At 54.7% G+C, this 17,851-nt stretch overlaps 6 protein-coding genes across 6 annotated transcripts; 3 read left to right on the forward strand and 3 right to left on the reverse strand.

Annotated features, from left to right (window-relative positions):
- Positions 1 to 345: 345 nt before the first annotated feature.
- Positions 346 to 1,896, reverse strand: IAQ61_009463 (uncharacterized protein; the record flags this gene model as incomplete). The annotated part of the gene is made up of 2 exons (XM_003838236.1): positions 346 to 1,543; positions 1,607 to 1,896. 2 exons carry the CDS (start codon positions 1,894 to 1,896, stop codon positions 346 to 348), a joined length of 1,488 nt encoding a protein of 495 aa, XP_003838284.1.
- A 1,477-nt stretch (positions 1,897 to 3,373) lies between these two features.
- IAQ61_009464 (uncharacterized protein) lies at positions 3,374 to 6,683 on the forward strand. Its single transcript, XM_003838237.2, has 2 exons — positions 3,374 to 4,585; positions 4,637 to 6,683. The coding sequence occupies exons 1-2, from the start codon at positions 3,870 to 3,872 to the stop codon at positions 5,859 to 5,861; spliced, it is 1,941 nt and encodes a 646-aa protein (XP_003838285.1). The 5' UTR covers positions 3,374 to 3,869; the 3' UTR covers positions 5,862 to 6,683.
- A 332-nt stretch (positions 6,684 to 7,015) lies between these two features.
- On the forward strand, positions 7,016 to 7,645 carry IAQ61_009465 (uncharacterized protein; the record flags this gene model as incomplete). The annotated part of the gene is made up of 1 exon (XM_066098396.1): positions 7,016 to 7,645. One exon carries the CDS (start codon positions 7,016 to 7,018, stop codon positions 7,643 to 7,645), a length of 630 nt encoding a protein of 209 aa, XP_065951555.1.
- Positions 7,646 to 8,342: 697 nt separating this feature from the next.
- Positions 8,343 to 10,373, forward strand: IAQ61_009466 (uncharacterized protein; the record flags this gene model as incomplete). The annotated part of the gene is made up of 1 exon (XM_003838239.2): positions 8,343 to 10,373. The coding sequence occupies one exon, from the start codon at positions 8,343 to 8,345 to the stop codon at positions 10,371 to 10,373; it is 2,031 nt and encodes a 676-aa protein (XP_003838287.1).
- A 1,141-nt stretch (positions 10,374 to 11,514) lies between these two features.
- IAQ61_009467 (uncharacterized protein) lies at positions 11,515 to 12,489 on the reverse strand (the record flags this gene model as incomplete). Its single annotated transcript, XM_003838240.2, has 3 exons — positions 11,515 to 12,062; positions 12,128 to 12,176; positions 12,250 to 12,489. The coding sequence occupies 3 exons, from the start codon at positions 12,487 to 12,489 to the stop codon at positions 11,515 to 11,517; spliced, it is 837 nt and encodes a 278-aa protein (XP_003838288.1).
- Positions 12,490 to 13,346: 857 nt separating this feature from the next.
- Positions 13,347 to 17,645, reverse strand: IAQ61_009468 (uncharacterized protein). Its single transcript, XM_003838241.2, has 2 exons — positions 16,874 to 17,645; positions 13,347 to 16,789 (listed from the first exon to the last, which is right to left on the reverse strand). Exons 1-2 carry the CDS (start codon positions 17,065 to 17,067, stop codon positions 13,669 to 13,671), a joined length of 3,315 nt encoding a protein of 1,104 aa, XP_003838289.1. The 5' UTR covers positions 17,068 to 17,645; the 3' UTR covers positions 13,347 to 13,668.
- Positions 17,646 to 17,851: the final 206 nt, after the last annotated feature.

Genomic DNA, 17,851 nt, shown 5'->3' on the forward strand with positions numbered 1-17,851 from the left:
AGATGGGGGTTGGGTTGGTTGGTACTGGGGTTTTTGGTTGTGTATGTGTATGTGAGTGGTGCATACATGTGTAGATGGACGTGGGATGTTTTTTCTCTTTTCTGGGCAATATATGCTGGGTATGAAGCGGAGATATCATTTAGCGTGGAACTGGGTAGGTAGATGGACGGCGGGATGTAGTAGCAGTGAACTTGTCGTCCAGCAAGGAAAAATTATTCTTTTTTGGACTGGAACTGGACTGGAAGTGAATTGGAAATGTGCTGCAGTTGTCATCGTGCGTGTAAAACGGAACATGATACGAGAACACAGGGTATCTCATGTCCATCCCGCACTCTCCCACCCCCCTCACAACCCACAGGCCCGCTTGACGCGCCCAGCCCCCCTTCCAACAAGCCCATCCACATAGGCCAAAAAGACGCGTAAATCCAGCATATCGACACTTCCCAGACTAGGATTCGAGCTCGTCAGGACACGGCCTCCCCAGAGGATGCGAATCGCATGGTTGGCTTTATTTTCCGGGTCAGTCTCACCATGCTCATGCTCATGCTCATGCCCCCCAGTCTTCCGCCTATACACTTCGAAAACGACCTCACTCCCCATGCCGACCCAGACCATGGAGTCGAGCTGCAAGAAACTTAGAAGGCGGGCGACGGAGCCATCATGTGCGACATTATGTCTATAACGAACAGCAGACTGGCCGTCACGGGCGGCGCGAATATGCTGAGCGAGTTCGGCAAAGTAGACGCCGTAGGAAGCGGTAGCGGCGGCGAGGCTGGCGGGGGAGTCGCGGTGAATAAAGGAGTATTCGTACTGACCGAGGCGGTAGACGGTGTCGGCTTGATGTTGTGTGATGCAGAGGGAAGGGTTTGCGGGGTTGCAAGGGAGGGGTTTGGCGTGGCATTGGCGGGCGGAGAGGTTGTCGTAGTAGTGGTCGAAGGATTTGTGCCAGTCGGTGGAGTTTGGGGGGATGTTGGAGACGGTGTCGAGGGCGGTGAAGAGGGGGGCTGCGGCTGTGAGGTGGGCGGTCCAGTTTTTGGCGGTGCTGGTGGTGCTGTAGGATGTGTAGAGGGAGGAGGCGGGTGGGCAGGGGTATTGGGGTTCGAGGGAGTCGATGTTGGGGGGTTGGATGTGGAGGGGGATGGGGGATTGGGGGTGTGGGTACATGCCGTTGATGAGCATGCCGGCGACTTGCGAGGTGATGACGTTGTTGGTGACGCGGTAGGAGACTTGTTGGTTGGGTTGGGAGGGGAGGAAGTGTAGGAGGTCGTGGTAGACGCCGTAGAGGTCTTTGCCGTGTTGGTGGGAGTCGTCGAGGCCGCCGCGGGTGATTTGGGGGAATTGACAGCTGCCTTTGAAGCCGGGTTGGGCAAAGGGATTGGTTGGGTCGGTGTAGACGGACCAGTAGGTTGGGGCTGATGCATTGCCTGTGGGGTTGAGGGGTTCGCCGTAGTAAAAGAGGCCTTGGTCGTCGCAGTCCCATCCGTATGATTCTTGGGGGAAGGTGTTGGATGCATAGGGTGTGCGCTTGTGGTGACGGTGGAAGCTGTCTTTGATCAATTCGTGCGTCGAAAATAGCTACTTGGTGTACAGGGAGGGAGAGAGGTACACTTCGACGTAGACCAGTTCGTAATCATCCGGGGCCTTTTTGTATTCTTCCCTTCTCACATGTGGCATGTTGCACCAATTATAGGTACCATACTGCACTCCGCTGGGCAATTGCGATGCACTAAAGACGAATCCATTGGTGCCTGTGCCATTGATTACCTGGTCCAGATCGTTGATCCAACTCTTCTTGGGTGCGTGCCAGTTCAGGTCGACAGGACTAGAGTTTTTCGCTAGAACGGCCGTGGTCAAAGAGGTCAAGAGGAGTGGGGCAGACAGTTTGATGGAAGCCATGTCGAAGGTTGGGCGTAGAAGATCAAGGCGGGAGTAGAGGGTACAGGTCAGCACAAGGAAACAACAGAAGCAGACGACTCGAGTGCCAGGATGCATGTCTTATACCGTACAGTCCCCCAGCACAAAACCACCGAAGGCACCATGACTGATGGAGAATTGGCCGTGTTGAAAGGATGATGGAGAATTGGCCGTGCTGAAAGGATGATGGAGGTTGAGGATTCAGGTGAGGAAGATGCACATGTGTCGTTGTGGACCTGTGATTGGGCCCATGGCGTGGGACTGTGATTGGGCCTTGGGCAGATGTGGGAAGGATCAATCTGGCACTCGAAGCAGCCATGGTCACTGTTCCTGCCACTGTGTGCACCGAACCATCCTCGGTCTCCTGCATTCCGTGCTCTACACAGTCTACACAGTGCTTTGTAGGGTAGGCAGTCTGTGTGCGATTACTCACTCTGTAGGGCAGTGGAGCCAGGTATAACATGTAGTAGAGTATGTACTCTCTTTGATCGCTTTCGGAGTAGCGCAGTTTCAAGTTGGACAGGGCCCGATGTGGAGCGAGGGGGGTGCGGGGCATCTGATCGGGGGTTTTGCACATCACTCACTGATGAGAACCTTTGTACGTGGGACAGGTACAGGGACCCGGTCTGTATGCAATGGTTGTTCCAACGACAAGTCCAGCTTCCTGCAGAGCACAGCGTGTTGGACAGCAGGTTGAGTCAGGCGGCATCTGGAACGGCTGGAGATGGGTGGAGGCGAGGTTGCGCTTGTGGACGAGGTGCAATGGTGAGAGAGTGTTGTCAGGTACCGGTGGGTGCAGAAGAAGATGCATCTGATCAGTCACAGCGCCTACATAGTACATAGTACATACCGTGATGTATGACTTGGCTTGTCACTCTGACCTAGTGTGTAGTAGGTAGGTAGGTAGGTAGGTTAGGTAGGTCGGTAGGTAGGCACACAGCATGCACTTGTCCAAGCCGCTCGCCTGATCAGCACAGTCTAGAAGGTCCAGCCCCTATTTCTCGGGCATTAGCCAAGTCACGTTGGGCGATGGGGAGGAGGCTGGCGATGGGGATCCGCTCTGCATAACCTCTTTGCTCCCAGTACAATATAGGTCTTGTCCCAACACTGGCCAGTACTCTACTCCATGTAGGCATCTACCATGTAGATTGCATGTCATCACGCTTTCGGCTGTGCTGCCCCAAGAGCGAAAGGCAAGCACGGGACTAGAACGCCGGATGGGCCATGTTGTCGATTGTTTCGCATTGATCTTTCGGGCGTGCCATCCTAGTCGGGGAAGTCGCGACCACACACGCACACACACGCACACACACACACGCACACACACTGAACAAGTCTCAGCCGATAACCTGTTCCCTGATTTCCCCTTCCTCGACGCGTCACGCTTTTGGCTGGTCTGGTGGCTCCCTGAAATCTACATCTTTTCCCACCGTCTCCATCCCTTCTTGTCCTTGTTTTCTGTTTTTCTTCCCACTCGTTCTTCTCCCGCCCACTCTCGGTCGACAAGAAAAGAAAAGAAAAAAAGTTTGAAATCCGGGGGTGGCCGCAAGCGTTGCTGACCCACGCAAACCGTTCCTGCAGTAGTGTTCCACCGGTACCTATAGGCCGGCCTCAGGGTTATTCACCAAAAAGGCACGGCCACCCGCGTCTGAACAGGCGCCGACCTTGCACATCCCGAAGACCAGCTCCCTCCCCTTCAATTTCACCAGCCCTTTCCTTTTCGCCACATCATCGACCTTTGTTTGTGCCGCCGCTGTCGCGACATCCAATTGCGCGCCCGTGGTCGTGTTCCCACCCCCAATCTAACTTGCCTACGGGGAAACTAAGATTGCGCTGTGGACTAACCAACTCTACCTACCTACCTGCCTACCTACCACGTGTGTGTGTGTGTGTGTGTGTGTGTGTCTCTCTATTTGCGTTGATTAAAGAGCCGCCCGCCCGCCCGCTCGCCCACCATGGCCAGTACGACGCCCAGCAAGTCTCCTAGCCCTCGTAATCCACCAACTTCCTCGCTGCAAAAAGACGCCTCCCCTGAAGCCACTGCCCGTCCCTCGATAGCGCAGTCCAACAGCAGTGAGCAGCAGGGCCCGCGCAGGACCTCGTTTGGATTCTTGCGCCGCAAGTCCAGCGCCGAACGTGGCGGCAGCGCAAGCACCCGGAGCCCCTCGACCGGCAAGATGAGCAGGAAGCAAAAGGCGCTTGCCCAGGAGGAAGCGTTACGCAGACAGCGCGAGGCCGCTATGCTGCCCCGACAACCACCCCGCCTTCCCTCGCACTCTGCCTTGCCCCAGATTGCCACTTTTGGAGGCGACGACGCCCGCCCTGATTCCATCGCCATCGTCTCCAACCGGGCTGGCAACTACAACACCATCGCCATCGCCAACGGTAACGGTAACGGTAACGCTATCGCCAACGCCAGTCACAACAGCCACAACTTCTCCCGTCCTTCGGTCGACACGTACAGAATGGCTCAGAATCAGCAGCAGTCCAACGTCGCCATGAACGCACCCTCGTCCGCTGGCGGCCCGCCCAGCGATTACATGAATTACGACCCCTACCCAAGGACCGAGAGCATGACACATCGCGGTCGCTACAGCTATGCCAGCAGCCAACACAGCACCGTCAACAGCCCTCGCCGCGTCAGGAGGAGAAAGGACCCGACTCCGTTCAAGTAGGTGGCACGCCCTCGACAGCCAAATTCCTCGCTAACGAGTGCACACAGTATCCTGGTCATTGGTACCAAGGGATGTGGGAAGTCGTCCTTTATTGATTTTCTTCGCACTGCGCTTGCCCTCCCAGGTAAAAAACGGCCCCACACCCCTTCTCCGCCAGCCACAGCTGTCGGCGGTGAAGACTCGCCCTTCACGTCTGAATATCTCGAGACCGAGGTAGATGGCGAGCGCGTTGGCGTCACCCTGTGGGACTCGGAGGGCCTGGAGAAGAACATTGTCGACTTTCAGCTACCCATCATCACCTCCTTCCTCGAGTCCAAGTTCGAGGACACGTTCAGCGAGGAGCAAAAGGTCGTGCGTGCGCCCGGAGTCAGGGACACCCACATTCACTGTGTTTTCCTTCTCCTGGACCCGATTCGCTTGGATCAAAATATCGCGGCGGATCGTAAAAAGTCGAATGCGATTAATATTGGTAATGCAGTTTTTGGTGGACTCGATGAGAACCTCGACCTCAACGTCTTGCGCGAGCTTCAGGGCAAGACGACCGTGATTCCCGTCATTAGCAAGGCAGACACCATCACAGGTGCACACATGCGCCACCTCAAGAAGATGGTCTGGGACACGTTGAAACGTGCAAAGCTTGACCCTCTCGAGGCCTTGCACTTGGACGCAGAGACAGACGATGAGGATCCTGACCGACTGGATGAGCGCGACGAAGACGAGTATGAAAACTCCTCGGAGGGCGAGGACAAATCAGACGTCTTGCACAAGATTCTCGAGCGATCCTCCTCGGAAGCCGCACGCTCAGTCGGCTCGTCACATTCGTCCAATCCGCAATCTCCACCCACTTCGCCACCGAGTGCTAGGAAAAGTCACAGTCGAAAGCCATCAGCCATGTCCGCCGCCATCCAGGCAGAAACTACAGAGACACCTTTCTTGCCTCTCAGCATCATCTCGCCAGACCCGTACGAGCCGGAGATTGTCGGACGCAGATTTCCCTGGGGCTTTGCCGATCCTTATGATCCTGAGCATTGCGATTTCGTCCGCCTCAGGGAGAGCGTATTCAGCGAATGGCGCGCGGAGCTGCGCGAGGCAAGTCGCGATCAGTGGTATGAGGGATGGAGGACGAACCGCCTGCAAAAGAGCACCAACAGACGCCGGATCGCGACATCCGACGGCCCTGCTGCAAAGGGGCTGTCCGTTCCCGCTGTCAACGGTCGCGCAATGAGCGCAGGCGCCAGGGACCAACGTCCGTACCCGTCGGCGGACTTTTAGGTCGCGACGACCTCCTCGGCTTGTTTCTGCGAATGCCGCGTCTGTCACTGTGTCGTCGACGATTTGTTCTGCCCATTTGTGTACCTTTTGATCCACACTTGCGTAACGTCCAATCCACCCCCATTGTATACCCCCACCCGCCCCTATTGGCCAGCCCAATCTAGGACGTCACACGGCATGTCCTGCCCGGGGCACCCCCCATACTCCTGGCATACCCCAAGCACATTCGACATGTGTACCCACATCTCCTTGTTCATACCCTCGCCTTTCGTACTCTCCGCTTGTTGATCACGGCTGGCATCTGTTTGTTTGCTTGGTTGTTTGTTTTGTCCATTCTGCTTTCCCATCCCCCCCTAGCCCCGAAACTTTTGAGAGATTGCGCATACCCTCATCTCACCCTTGAACGTTTGTTTTTTCCCAAAGTTAACATTCTAGATGATGCCCCATCCCCCCGTTGTTCTGATTACCCCGGTTGCTCTTTATACCATTGCTGGAGGATTCTGTCTTTTCTTTGACGCAGTTGAACCCAGTGGGTGGTGGTACGCTGGTCGTAATTCTTGGCTTCTACGTTACTTTGATTACATGGAGGAAACAGAAGTCGGCTGTTCATTCCTCTTTGTCTCTCAACGCTCGCCTTTTTGTCTCTTGGACGAATTAAAGAGAAGGGCAGAGAAGTGAAGATTGAGAGTTGGTTTTCCGTTTTCGAGGACGAAAGTTGGCAAGAGCCTTCTTTCTCTTTTTGGGGGACCATGTATAGCAATGTATGTAGTCCTTTTTTGCAGGCTGAGATAGGATTTGTTTGCAGAGCAAATGGACTTTTTTGCGTTCTTAGTTGGGGTGGGGAAGTGTGTGTGTGTGTGTTATGGGGACTTTGTGTGCTCCCTTCACTTGCTAACCGTCTTTGGCTATGTACTTGTTACATCTTGGACGAACTAGATGTCGTGGACATGTAGTGTTTGTGAGAGGGAGGAAAGTTGCTTCGTCTCAAAGAGGTTCAATCCCCCGAGACGTCCGGAAACGACGCTAGTGTCCACCCAGATCCTGAACCCTATTTCCTCGCCCCTCACCTCCCACCACCAGCCACACAATCTACAATACAAGAGACGACAAGATTTATATCCCCACCCTCATCCCTCTGCGCACACCACATCACCATGAACCCACTCGGCGAAGTCTCCCCTCCCCAGGGTCCAACCCATCTTGCAGCCGGCCACGCACCCCCAACCCCACCCCACGACAACCCTCTCGACGACATCTACCACTCCGCCCCCCCGTCCCCAACCGCCCCAAACACACTACCCGCGCACCCCCGCGCCCACGAAATCCTATCCGATCTCCCATCCCGCCAACGCGCCCTCGACACAGACGCATACCGCGAAGGCCTAGCCAACAACAAGGGCCAATACCTCCAAGCCGGTTTCGACGAAGGCTACGCCCTCGGCGCCAGCCTCGGTCTGCGCGTAGGCTGGATTCTCGGTGTGCTGCAGGGTTTCGAGGCGGCGTGGAAGGGGGTGGATGAGCGGGTGTTTGAGGAGGTGCGTGGGTTGCGCGAGTTGGCGCAAAAGGAGTTGGGGTTGCAGGAGCTGTGTGGGAGTGAGTGGGTGGATGGGGAGGGTGTGTGGAGGTGGAGTGTGCAGAGTCAGGGTGATCCGTCGTTTGGGGAGGTGGCGGCGCAGCATCCGGTTGTGGGGAGGTGGGAGGGGGTTGTTGGGGGGTTGGCGGTGCGGTGGGGGGTCGATTTGAGGGCGGTGGAGAAGGCGCAGGAGGAAGAGGGGGAGGAGTGAGGGGGGGGTTTCCATGTTTGAATGCGATGGGTTGCTTTGGATTACCTGGGACAGACTGCGCTGCTATATTTCCGCGATGGATACGCCGCAATAAGGTCACACGCCGCGGTGACCTCTGTACAGATCGATGGTCTTGGAAGAGGAGAGGAGAGGAGAGCAAAGAGAGAGAGAGAGAGAGAGAGACTATTGCAAAAGACAATGAGTGGACGTCAAACACCTTCAATACCCACCATGGATTTCGAAGACGATTAGACTCGGTATAGCCATGTTAAAAGTCGCGCATTAGAATGTAGAATGGTTCAGGTTGGTAGAGGCTGGGTATGAAGATCTAGGGCTAAAGAGATTATGAGATAGTCGTTCTGTGGAAAGGAAAGCCAGATGAAAGGCACAATGACTTGGGGCGAAGGTTTGGAGTTTTGCTAAGGCTAAGCAAATGCTCCTCTCTGGAGTGTTGTCTAGGAAATTTGTTTGCGCATGTTCTGAGGCATGCTTGGCTGGATTAGAGTCGCAATAGGGTGGATAGGCCAGTGAATAGTGTTGGTGCACGGACCCCACTCGGTGATTGATTGCGCTGAACCCGCGCGAATGCCGTCATCACTCAAGATGTTTCTGCCTGATAAAGGATTCCATGTCCCCCGCCCCCCATGTCTGACCAAACTCCATTGATGCTGCCTCTGCACTCTCCCAAAAGAAAGCCATGGTCCATGGCTTGTCTGCTCTCCGACGAGCGCCAGTCCACCATGTCTCGGCCCGGCAACTGCTAACCTCACCTTTGATCGCATTCGCACATGGCCGCCTACCCCAATCACAGCTGCTAGTTCGCAGCCTGCAGACACAAAAATGGGAACCCCTTCGCCCCATCAACCCAGCCGATCTGCCCAAACCACGGCCGCGTAAGATCAAACCGCCCTTTACACGGCGGAGATGGGTGCGCCGTCTCGCCGTCGTTGCAGCGTTGCTGGGAGCCGGCTTCCTGCTCGACCGCCAATTCTACGCCTCGTCGGTGACGCGCAGTCTGCGCACGTTCAAGACCGGGCTTGTGATTGGGCTTGATTATAAAATCAACTTTCGACCCCATCCGCCGTTGGCGGAGAGCATTGAGGCGTTGCATCTGCGGAATGCGCAGCGGATCTTTGAGTTGTTGCGGTACAATGGCGGACTATATCTCAAGATTGGCCAGGCGATTGCCATGCAGAGCGCGATTCTGCCGCCAGAGTTTCAGAGGATGTTTGCTACCATGTTTGATGATGCGCCGCAGAATGAGTGGTGGGAGGTGGAGCAAGTGATTCGCGAGGACTTTGGCAAGAGTGTCGAGGATGTGTTTGGCGTTGGCTTCACGTTGGATGGGACGGGCGAAAGAGGTATCATGGAGAAGACGGCAAGGGCTAGCGCAAGTGTGGCTCAGGTACATTGGGCAAGGCTTGCAGACGGCAGGGAGGTGGCCATTAAGATTCAAAAGCGAGAGATTGCCAGCCAAGTCGGATGGGATCTGTGGGCTTTCAAGGTCGTCGCCAAGGCATATACTTGGTGGTTCAAGATCCCACTCTACACCCTGGTGCCCTACGTGTCCGAGCGTCTGATGTTGGAGACTGATTTCGAGAATGAGGCGGATAATGCCGAGGAGATGAAGCGGCTGGTAGCTGGCGAGCGCAGACTCAATGGCAGAGTCTACATTCCCACCGTTTACCGGGAGCTCTCGAGCAAGCGGGTGATGACGGCCGAGTGGATTGAAGGCGTACGCTTATGGGACAAAGAAGGCATCACCAACGAGTGGCAGGGTGGATGGCGAACGGGAAGCCCCGGTGCAGGAGGAAAGCAACTCCCACCCATTCCACGAGACAACACAAGAGTCGACACACATGTACCAGACGATGCGACCAAGCACGACTTCTTCAAACCTGACCGCAATTCCTGGCGCGGCCCCGATGGCAAAGGTGGCCTCGGCGTCTCCCTCAAGACCACCATGAACACCATCGTCGACCTCTTCTCCGCCCAAATGTTCCTTTGGGGCTCCGTCCACTGCGACCCCCACCCAGGCAACATCTTCATCCGCCGCCTGGCCAACGGCCAACCCGAAGTCGTCCTCATCGACCATGGCCTCTACATCCGCATGGACCCCACCTTCCGCCACCAATACGCCCTCTTCTGGAAATCTCTCCTCGCCTTCGACAACACCACCATCCACGCCATCGTCAGCAGCTGGGGCGTCCAACACGCCGACATCTTCGCCTCGGCAACCCTCATGCGCCCCTACCAAGGCGGCGACCAAACCGTCCTCGCCGAACTCCAAAAACCAATCCCCGGCTCCGACCAAGCCGCCCGCGCCTTTGAAGTCCAGGCCAAAGGCCGCGACGCCATCAAGTCCATTCTCGCCGACGACGCCAAATTCCCCCGCGAACTCGTCTTCATCGGCCGCAATCTGCGCATCGTCCAGGGTAACAACCAATTCCTCGGCTCCCCGGTCAATCGCATCAAGATTACGGGCCTTTGGGCCTCGCGCGCCCTTGTCGAGGATCGGGGACTCGATGCGGCGCAGCGGTGGGCGAATTGGCTTCGGCATGTCCGGTTTCGCTGTGTGTTGGCGTTGAGCGATGTTTTGTTTTTTTGGAGCAAGGTGAGGCAGTGGGTTGGGGTTGGTGGGGGGATGGAGGAGGAGATTGAGGCGCGGATGAGGGTTGTGGCGAGGGATTTTGGGGTCCAGCTGAATCATGCGGTTTTTGAGGGGTGAGGGTGGGAGGGCTGTGGGATGGGGGGAGGAAGGGGTTGGTGTGTTGTAAGGTTGGCAATTGTTTGTATGTGTGCGTGTATGACTATGTAGATTTACAACATGTATAGATGTAGATGTACCCAGAACTTGCCATTACAACCACAATACACACTCCCCCCCTCTATCCTTCCAACCCCAACACGCTCCATCACACCCATTCCTCCATATACAACACCGCAGCTTGTATCCAACCCAATGAACAAGGGAACAACCCCTTCTGAGCAATTAATAGTTGGTGCTTGGTGCTTGTGTCACTTTGATATAATTGTGGGATATAATATGGGGAGTTGCGTGGGTTGGGTTGGGGTTGGAGGAGGAGTTGGCACGGTATGGCACGGTATAAACTTGCTGAAAGAAGGATTGTTTACATATCTACATGTCTAAATCTACATCTCCACATCTCCATATCCAAGAACCAGTCTACCGTTATTTTATTTATTTATTTATTTATTTATTTATTTATTTATTTATTTATTTATTTATTTATTTATTTATTTATTTATTTATTTATTTATTTATTTATTTATTTTTTCCCAAAAAAAAAAGAGAGAAATAAATTCCATCCCACATCCCACCATAACCCCCCCCCCCCCTAACCCGAAACCAAAACCCGAAACCAAAACCAAAACCAAACCCCATATCAACCCCCGCAATTCCAACTACTCTGGACCTAGAGACTTTATTCTTCTTCGGGGGTGGCAAGCCCTGGTTTTACATTCGAATCTCACGCCACACGCTCAATAGGAGACCTTGTGAAGAGTGTTTGGAGATTATAGACCGGCGAGTGGTTACTGGATGGTTATTTTTCATGCTGGATAGCGAATAAGGCTGTCAGTACTAGATTGTGTTTCGTCATCGAGGAGCATGGGATTGGGGGGTGAGTATGTAGCGAATTGGACGTCATTGTGTGAAAAAGTTGGGAGTTGCGCTTGCGCATGGACGTGGGTGGGTTCTAAAGGGATTGGTGGTGTGGTCACGTCTGGATGGAGGCTGCTTGTGCAAAGATGGGTTTATTATTGGAAAAGAAGACCTGGTGGATTGGGATTGGTGGTGGAATCTTGAGTGCAAGTGTTTAATCCCTTTTGATACTACCATTCACCCCTCAAATCTTCGCCTTCGCCTTCCTCTTCTCCTCCAACTCCCTCACCTTCTCCGCAAACCTCTTCGTCGGCGCACCCTCCACAAACCGCTCCACAAGCGCATCCACCGCGTTAACCACCGCCATCATCCTCGCATCCCTCATCGGCGCATTCTGCAACCTCTTCATCTCCATCATACTCTTCCCATCATTCACCTTCAACTGCTCGCCCAGAAACTCGAGGACCTTGGCGTGAAACGCATCCCCCGTCTCCTCCCACACATAATTGTACATGCCAGCGTCCAGCAGCTCTTGCGCGCTGAGCTTGCGGCCAAACATGAGGAAGTCGTTTGCGCGGTGGATGCCCATGGATTGGGCAAAGGAGAGGGCGGATCCGTTTTCGGGGACGAGGCCGAGGGCGGAGAAGGGGCATTGGAGCCAGGCGGTTGAGGTCGCGAGGACAATGTCTGCGATGCCGGGGAACCAGGCTGCGCCGCCGCCGACGGCGGGGCCGTTGAGGGCGACGATGAGGACTTTTTTGTGGTCGATCATTGAGCGGAGGAGTTCGGTTGCTGGGGGTTGTTAGTGATGGGCTGAAAGGCGAGAGGATTTCCATGTATAAGAAACTTGCCGTGACCAAATCCCCCAAGAAGACTTAATTTCTTCTCCGCATCATTCTTATACGCCTGCATCCTATTGTCAGCAAGTACCAACACCAAACCCATCCTCCCCAGCCCATAAAAAAACCAACAAACCTACCACCTCCGCCCTCGCCCCAACACCCGTAACATCCGCCCCGGCACTGAAAAACCGCCCCTCCCCCGTCAACACCGTAAACACGGTATCCGGATGCCGGTCGAGCACCCTGAGCGCGGCAATCACATCGGCAATCAGACTGCCGCCAAAGGCATTGAGCTGCTTGGGTCGGTTGAACTTGATGACGCCGATGTGGTTGGTGATGGAGAAGTCGATGTCTGTGTAGTCGGAGGATGACGTCATGGTAGTGTGTGTGTATCCGTATGTGTGTCCGTCAAACAATCCCACGCTAACGCGTGCGTAACTCCCGATCTCTTCTCCTGTCCCTTATCTCTTCTTTTCCCCGGACTGACAAGTGACAATATCTCTCTCCCAAAACCCAAGATCCAAATATGCGCACACAAACCAGGCCAAAGAATGTGCAACCCAGAGATTATAAAAACGCGCTGCTGTATAGCTTTTCCCTTGATGTCACACACCGCCACGGTAAATAGAAAGAGAACAAGGAGAATAGAAAGAAGAAGAAGTTGGTTTCCACGACACTCCCGGTACCAGTTACGACTCAAAGTTTCACGATTCTACCTCGGCACAACACAAAGCCCAGCCCAAGCTAGGATGTGTCGGGAAGTGCTAATTGTCCTCGCCATAATAGACTAATCGTCCTCGCCCTTGCTGGGGTACCCTGACCGCTTAGCAAATTAGTACTTGGCGCTATGTATCTTACGTGAAAAAATGTGTAAGTAAGCATAGATACCTAGGGTCCAGTACAGAGTAAGAGATGTACTATATGTATAAAAACGTGCTACCCCTTACTTAGTATAATATATCATATTCACTGCTAAGCCACTGATTCTCTAGCTATACCTAGATAGGAAGGGCGAGAACAATTAGTCTATTGCAACGAGGACAATTAGCAACTCCCGGATGTGTCGGCCCCCGTCCGTGTGCGGGGTGGTTAGTAGGTCCGGTCCTTTAGGGAACGTGCGCGCCAGGCTTACTTAGGGGGAAATGCGATTTGCCTGTATCCGGAAATGCCTTCGTCTCCTCCTTAAAGGAAATTGGGGATTGGAATAGGAATATCTAAAAGATTGGGATGATTATGATAAATAATAACAAAGTCTTGAATTTCTATCCATGTGTGCCGACCATCGCAGTCTAGTCTGATGCGTGTAAATGCTTCGTATGGTATGATACGAGATGGTGTGATATAGTATGGTATATGTTTATGCAAAAAACCCCCAAAAAAAACAATCGGGACGCCCGTCCAAGCGCCAGATCCCCCTCCCGTGCTTACCTACATAGTACCCAGAAAGTGCGATTAGAGACAGTCTTTGCAAATGTGTCAGTTGCCTAAATGTGGTAAACGTAAACGTCTCGAGCACGGCATGTTTCGAGCGAGTGGAATCGCACACGGTCACCTCCTCATACTCTGTCCTCTGCGAAATCGAGCACCTCGCAGTCATCCTCGAAGAAGCCTTCCTCGCCTTCTTCGATTCCTTCCTTTCGGATGCGCCTACGTCTCGTGGTGACGACTACCTGCTCGATCTCTTCTTCTCCGTCCCGCAGGACGAGCTTGTTCTCGATGCGGGCCGCAACGCCTGCCACGAGGTCATCCTCCCCAGAGTCATAAGCTTGCGTCATGGGTGAGGAGATGCGCACTGCTTCGATGCTTTCACCAAACAGCCACGGTGTATTGTCGTTCTCGTGGTGGAGTGGGGAGACCAGACTTGGAGGCGACGACTGATATTCGCTGCTGCTACCTTGCTCCTCTGATGACTGTCTCGAGTAAACGAAGCGAGTAACGCGGCGATCAGTGTAAAAAGGCTGATATGGTGGATTCGTTTCGAGCTCCGAGAAGCTCAGGGGTGCCGGAGCCGGGCCAACGGCCAGATCACCAGCCCCAGGCTTACGAGATGTTGGGATTCGTAGAAGCCATTCACCGTATATCTCTTGCATAGGCTCTGGATCAGCTGGTTGTGGGAACAACTGTTCTACAATCGCTGGCGGTAAGGACGAGTCCCGAATTGGGGCGAGCCCAAACTCCACAACCTTCTTCTTACTGATGGAGGCTGTTGTTGAATACTTGCCCTTGCTGTTTGTAGAACGCATCTGCACTCGCCATATCTGCAAGACCCCACCGGAAACTAATGCGATCGAGCCGCGACCTCGTCCAGAAAGCCAGCGAACACTGCAAGGCTTGACTCCGCTGGCTGATGTAGGGAGCGTAAGTTTGTTGTCACCCGCGTGCCGGATATTGTTGATTGATTTGCCTACCCCAGCAGCCACAGCCTTGCCAGATTTTGCCCCCGCAGCAGGTGTCACGCCAAGACTGCTGAGAGTGAAGCGAGAGCCTGTCCCAGTATTTCGCTGACGTACCGCATCGAAAAATGGCCTTGCGGTACCATTAATTGCTTTCATGGCTGAGTTGACGGCGCCGACAGGACCTGCAGCCGGCATCGCTTCGTCCGTCTTGGCTGGTGGAGGTGTTTGTCGAATACGGCGAGCAGGCGGCCATTGGAAGGCGGATGCCGGCATGGAGAACATGTGTACTGTCCCTTTGTCGGTCACAAGAGCTAGCTTGTCTGACAAGGGAGCAGACCAGCTGACATCAATGACATTCGTGACCGTCATCCGGGTGAAACGAGCAATCTGTCGGACATGAGGGCCACTGGGCTGTTCTCTTGCAGTCTTTCGAGCCTTGCGGAAGCTCATTCGCTTCAAGTCCCACACATCCTGATAGTCGCCCTTTTTGCTTACTGTCATCAGCATCAAGCCGCTTGGCGAGAATGACAAGAAGCTGCATCCTAAAGTGGCAGGTGTCGTGGCGATCGGATGCAGCGCACTCTTGTTCTTCGTCTCTTCTGCTTCCAGCAATTTCTGGAGATCAAAAACTGAAATCACGGATGCTTCCTGTCTCGGCTGTACTTGGTTGTGTCCATGCGTGGGTGGAAAGTAATGCTGCATGGGATCCTGGCCATACATTTGGCTGTTGTTCGGCTGTTGACCCTTGTTCATGTAGCTCTTGAACGCTTGATAGCCCTTTTCTGTGGCCCATCGCGCACCCTTGATGGCAACCTGGGTCCCTTCTCGGGTGAGGCGATCAATAAGGCTGGCTCCTTCCGGAGCGTCGACAGCACAGTTTGGCGTTGGCTGAGGGGGAACGCTATGGTGAGACAGTCCAGGTGGGCGCTCGTGGTACGGGGAAGTGAGTGCTGTTCCGTTCAGTGGATAGAGCGAGCTCGACGCAGGCGGTGTTGTAGCTAGCCAGCGATCCGAGAGCGAGAAGATGGGGACGCCATATCTCTCAGGAGGGATGTCTTCGTGATTTCCGTCTGCCACACTTGATCTTGATGCATTCGATGGGGTGGCACGTTCGCGAAGTTGGATAGACGTCCAAAGCTTCCCCAGACATCGGTACCGTTCGGCGTACTCCGGATGGCCTTGGGAGTACGGTGCAAAGACGAAGACTTCTCCACTAGCACCGGATGCAACGACCACAAACTTGCCTTTGGCATCCACAACAAAATCGCCTACAGGTTTTGGAGGTTGAAACAAGGGACTATCTATGGGACTGATCAAAGGTATGAGAGGACTCTTGTACAACGTAGCCACTTTCCGCCCTTCCTTCAACGAATACACTTCGACTGTCGTCTGGTAGCCTGTCACCTGGCCCACTGGCTCCTCCCCATGACGGGAAGCGGGTCTGCTTGGGGATTCGGAGGCTGAGTCATCAATGACAGAGGATGCACCACTGCTACTGCTGCTTCTGCTGTCTTTGACGACGGGTCCGTGCAGCGTGAGTGCCACTAGAGGTCGCAAAGCCGCCATAGGATCCACCCTGGAGGTCCATGGTATGACCTTGGCGCCGATGACACCCCCGCGCAGCCCTTCCAGACGTCCTACAAGGTCCATCTTGCTCTTCTCCACACGAAACATGTCCAGGCCTCCCTGCGACCCAACCAGTATGACATTTTCGGCTGCTCGAGCCGCTTCGTCGCCGGCTGCAACCAAGGTATCGAAGCCGCAGAAGTAGCCCTCTTCGCCGGGTGTCAAGCCGTCATTCGGTGCATTGTTCAGTCCAAAGTCCAGGCCCGGCAAGCTATAGAAATGTGCTTGGGGCTGATGGGGCAGTGGCGGATGTGGCTGTGAAGGTATACGAGCACCATGCTGCGAGTACATGGATGCTCTGCGGTCTCTCCCCAACGTGTCTTGTGGTGAGCCTTGCATTCGGCCGCCGAAAGTGGTGTGCTGGTTGGGATGACTCAGAGGCCGGCGATTAGGGGGCGAGTTGGACATGGACGGAACAGCGTACACGCCGTCTCGTGCCCCAGGCGAGTTGTGCAAAACCGGCGGAGAGTTGGCGATGGCTATGCCGCCAGTGCCTGGCGAGCCTTGGTTGGGGAAGAAGGGCACCGACTTGGTCCATTCGGTGGTTCGTGTGGCACCCAGGGCCGACAGCAGCGGCGACGTGGTGGCATTATAGCTGGCGGGGCCCGGCGGCGAGGCAGAGGACAGTCTGCGTGGAGAAGGCGACGACTTTGTTCTGTCACAGTCTGCAGTCAGCGCTGGGACAGGAGGGCAGGCAAGCGTGGCAGAGGGAAGAAGGTGCAGTCGAGGGAGCGCCTACATCTCTCTGGGGTAGATGCGCGTAACCTTGGCCGCCTGCTTATCTCGTCTTCCCAGCTCATGTCGCAGGCTCTTCCGACCGCGTGCTTGAGGCGTGTCCTGCACCTTGTTACGGTTGCGTTGCTGTTTATGCAGGTATGTGAGGTTGGAATCGGGCGGCGTCTGCTCAGCGGCGTGGTCGGGCGATGGGCTCATTCAAGAGGCTGCAAGCGGTTTTGTTTGTGAGGAGTGCTAGGATGGCAGTTCTTCCACTCTCATCTACTAGAGAGTGAGAGAGAGTGTGTGTGTGTGTAGGGTTGGAGGCAGAGTCCTGTGAGGATACCGACGGAAGAGGCCGGGGTGTCTGTCGGAATCGGGAAGGGCAGTGAGTGAGTTGAGTCCCAAGGTGGACAAAGCGGCTGCGTCATGCGCTTCGTGACGTGTGCGCGTGAACGATTATGCCTCGTGCTAAGAGCACAGCGAGACAGCTTCTAGGAGATGCAGAAGAGTGTCGGTGTAAAAACGCCGTGTGCCTGAGGCGGGCGTGGTATTGTATCATCTACCGGTACCTTACCGGTATCCTATCTGCTGTTTACGGTGGAAGCTTGGCTTGTTGATCCTATCTATCACTACACCACCCACTTGCGCGGGGCTGGGAGGCGCGCCTGGCGCAGTCTAGCCCGCTATCGGATGGAACCGTTCATAGCCCAGGGGAAAGGGGGAGGTGAATCCGGAGAGACTATGTCTTGCACACGTTGTGGATGGGAATAGATGATGAATACAGTAAGATTAGGAATGTCGAGGGGTTGGGCCATGCACGGGCTGGAGTCCCTAGAGTAGAGTAGTAGTGCTGGTACATGGTATGTGTATACAAGACCGCATCTGCCCGTGTCACTCACAACTCAAGCGGGGTCTCGAGTACTCCTACTGGAATCTGCGCAGTCAGTGCGGGGCTGTTGGAGCGTCGGCATAGTAGGAGTAGAGCATGCAGGTGCAACCC

The sequence above is a fragment of the Plenodomus lingam genome, assembly GCF_022343315.1.
Source record: "Plenodomus lingam strain CAN1 chromosome Unknown contig_6, whole genome shotgun sequence".
Lineage (NCBI taxonomy): Eukaryota > Fungi > Ascomycota > Dothideomycetes > Pleosporales > Leptosphaeriaceae > Plenodomus > Plenodomus lingam.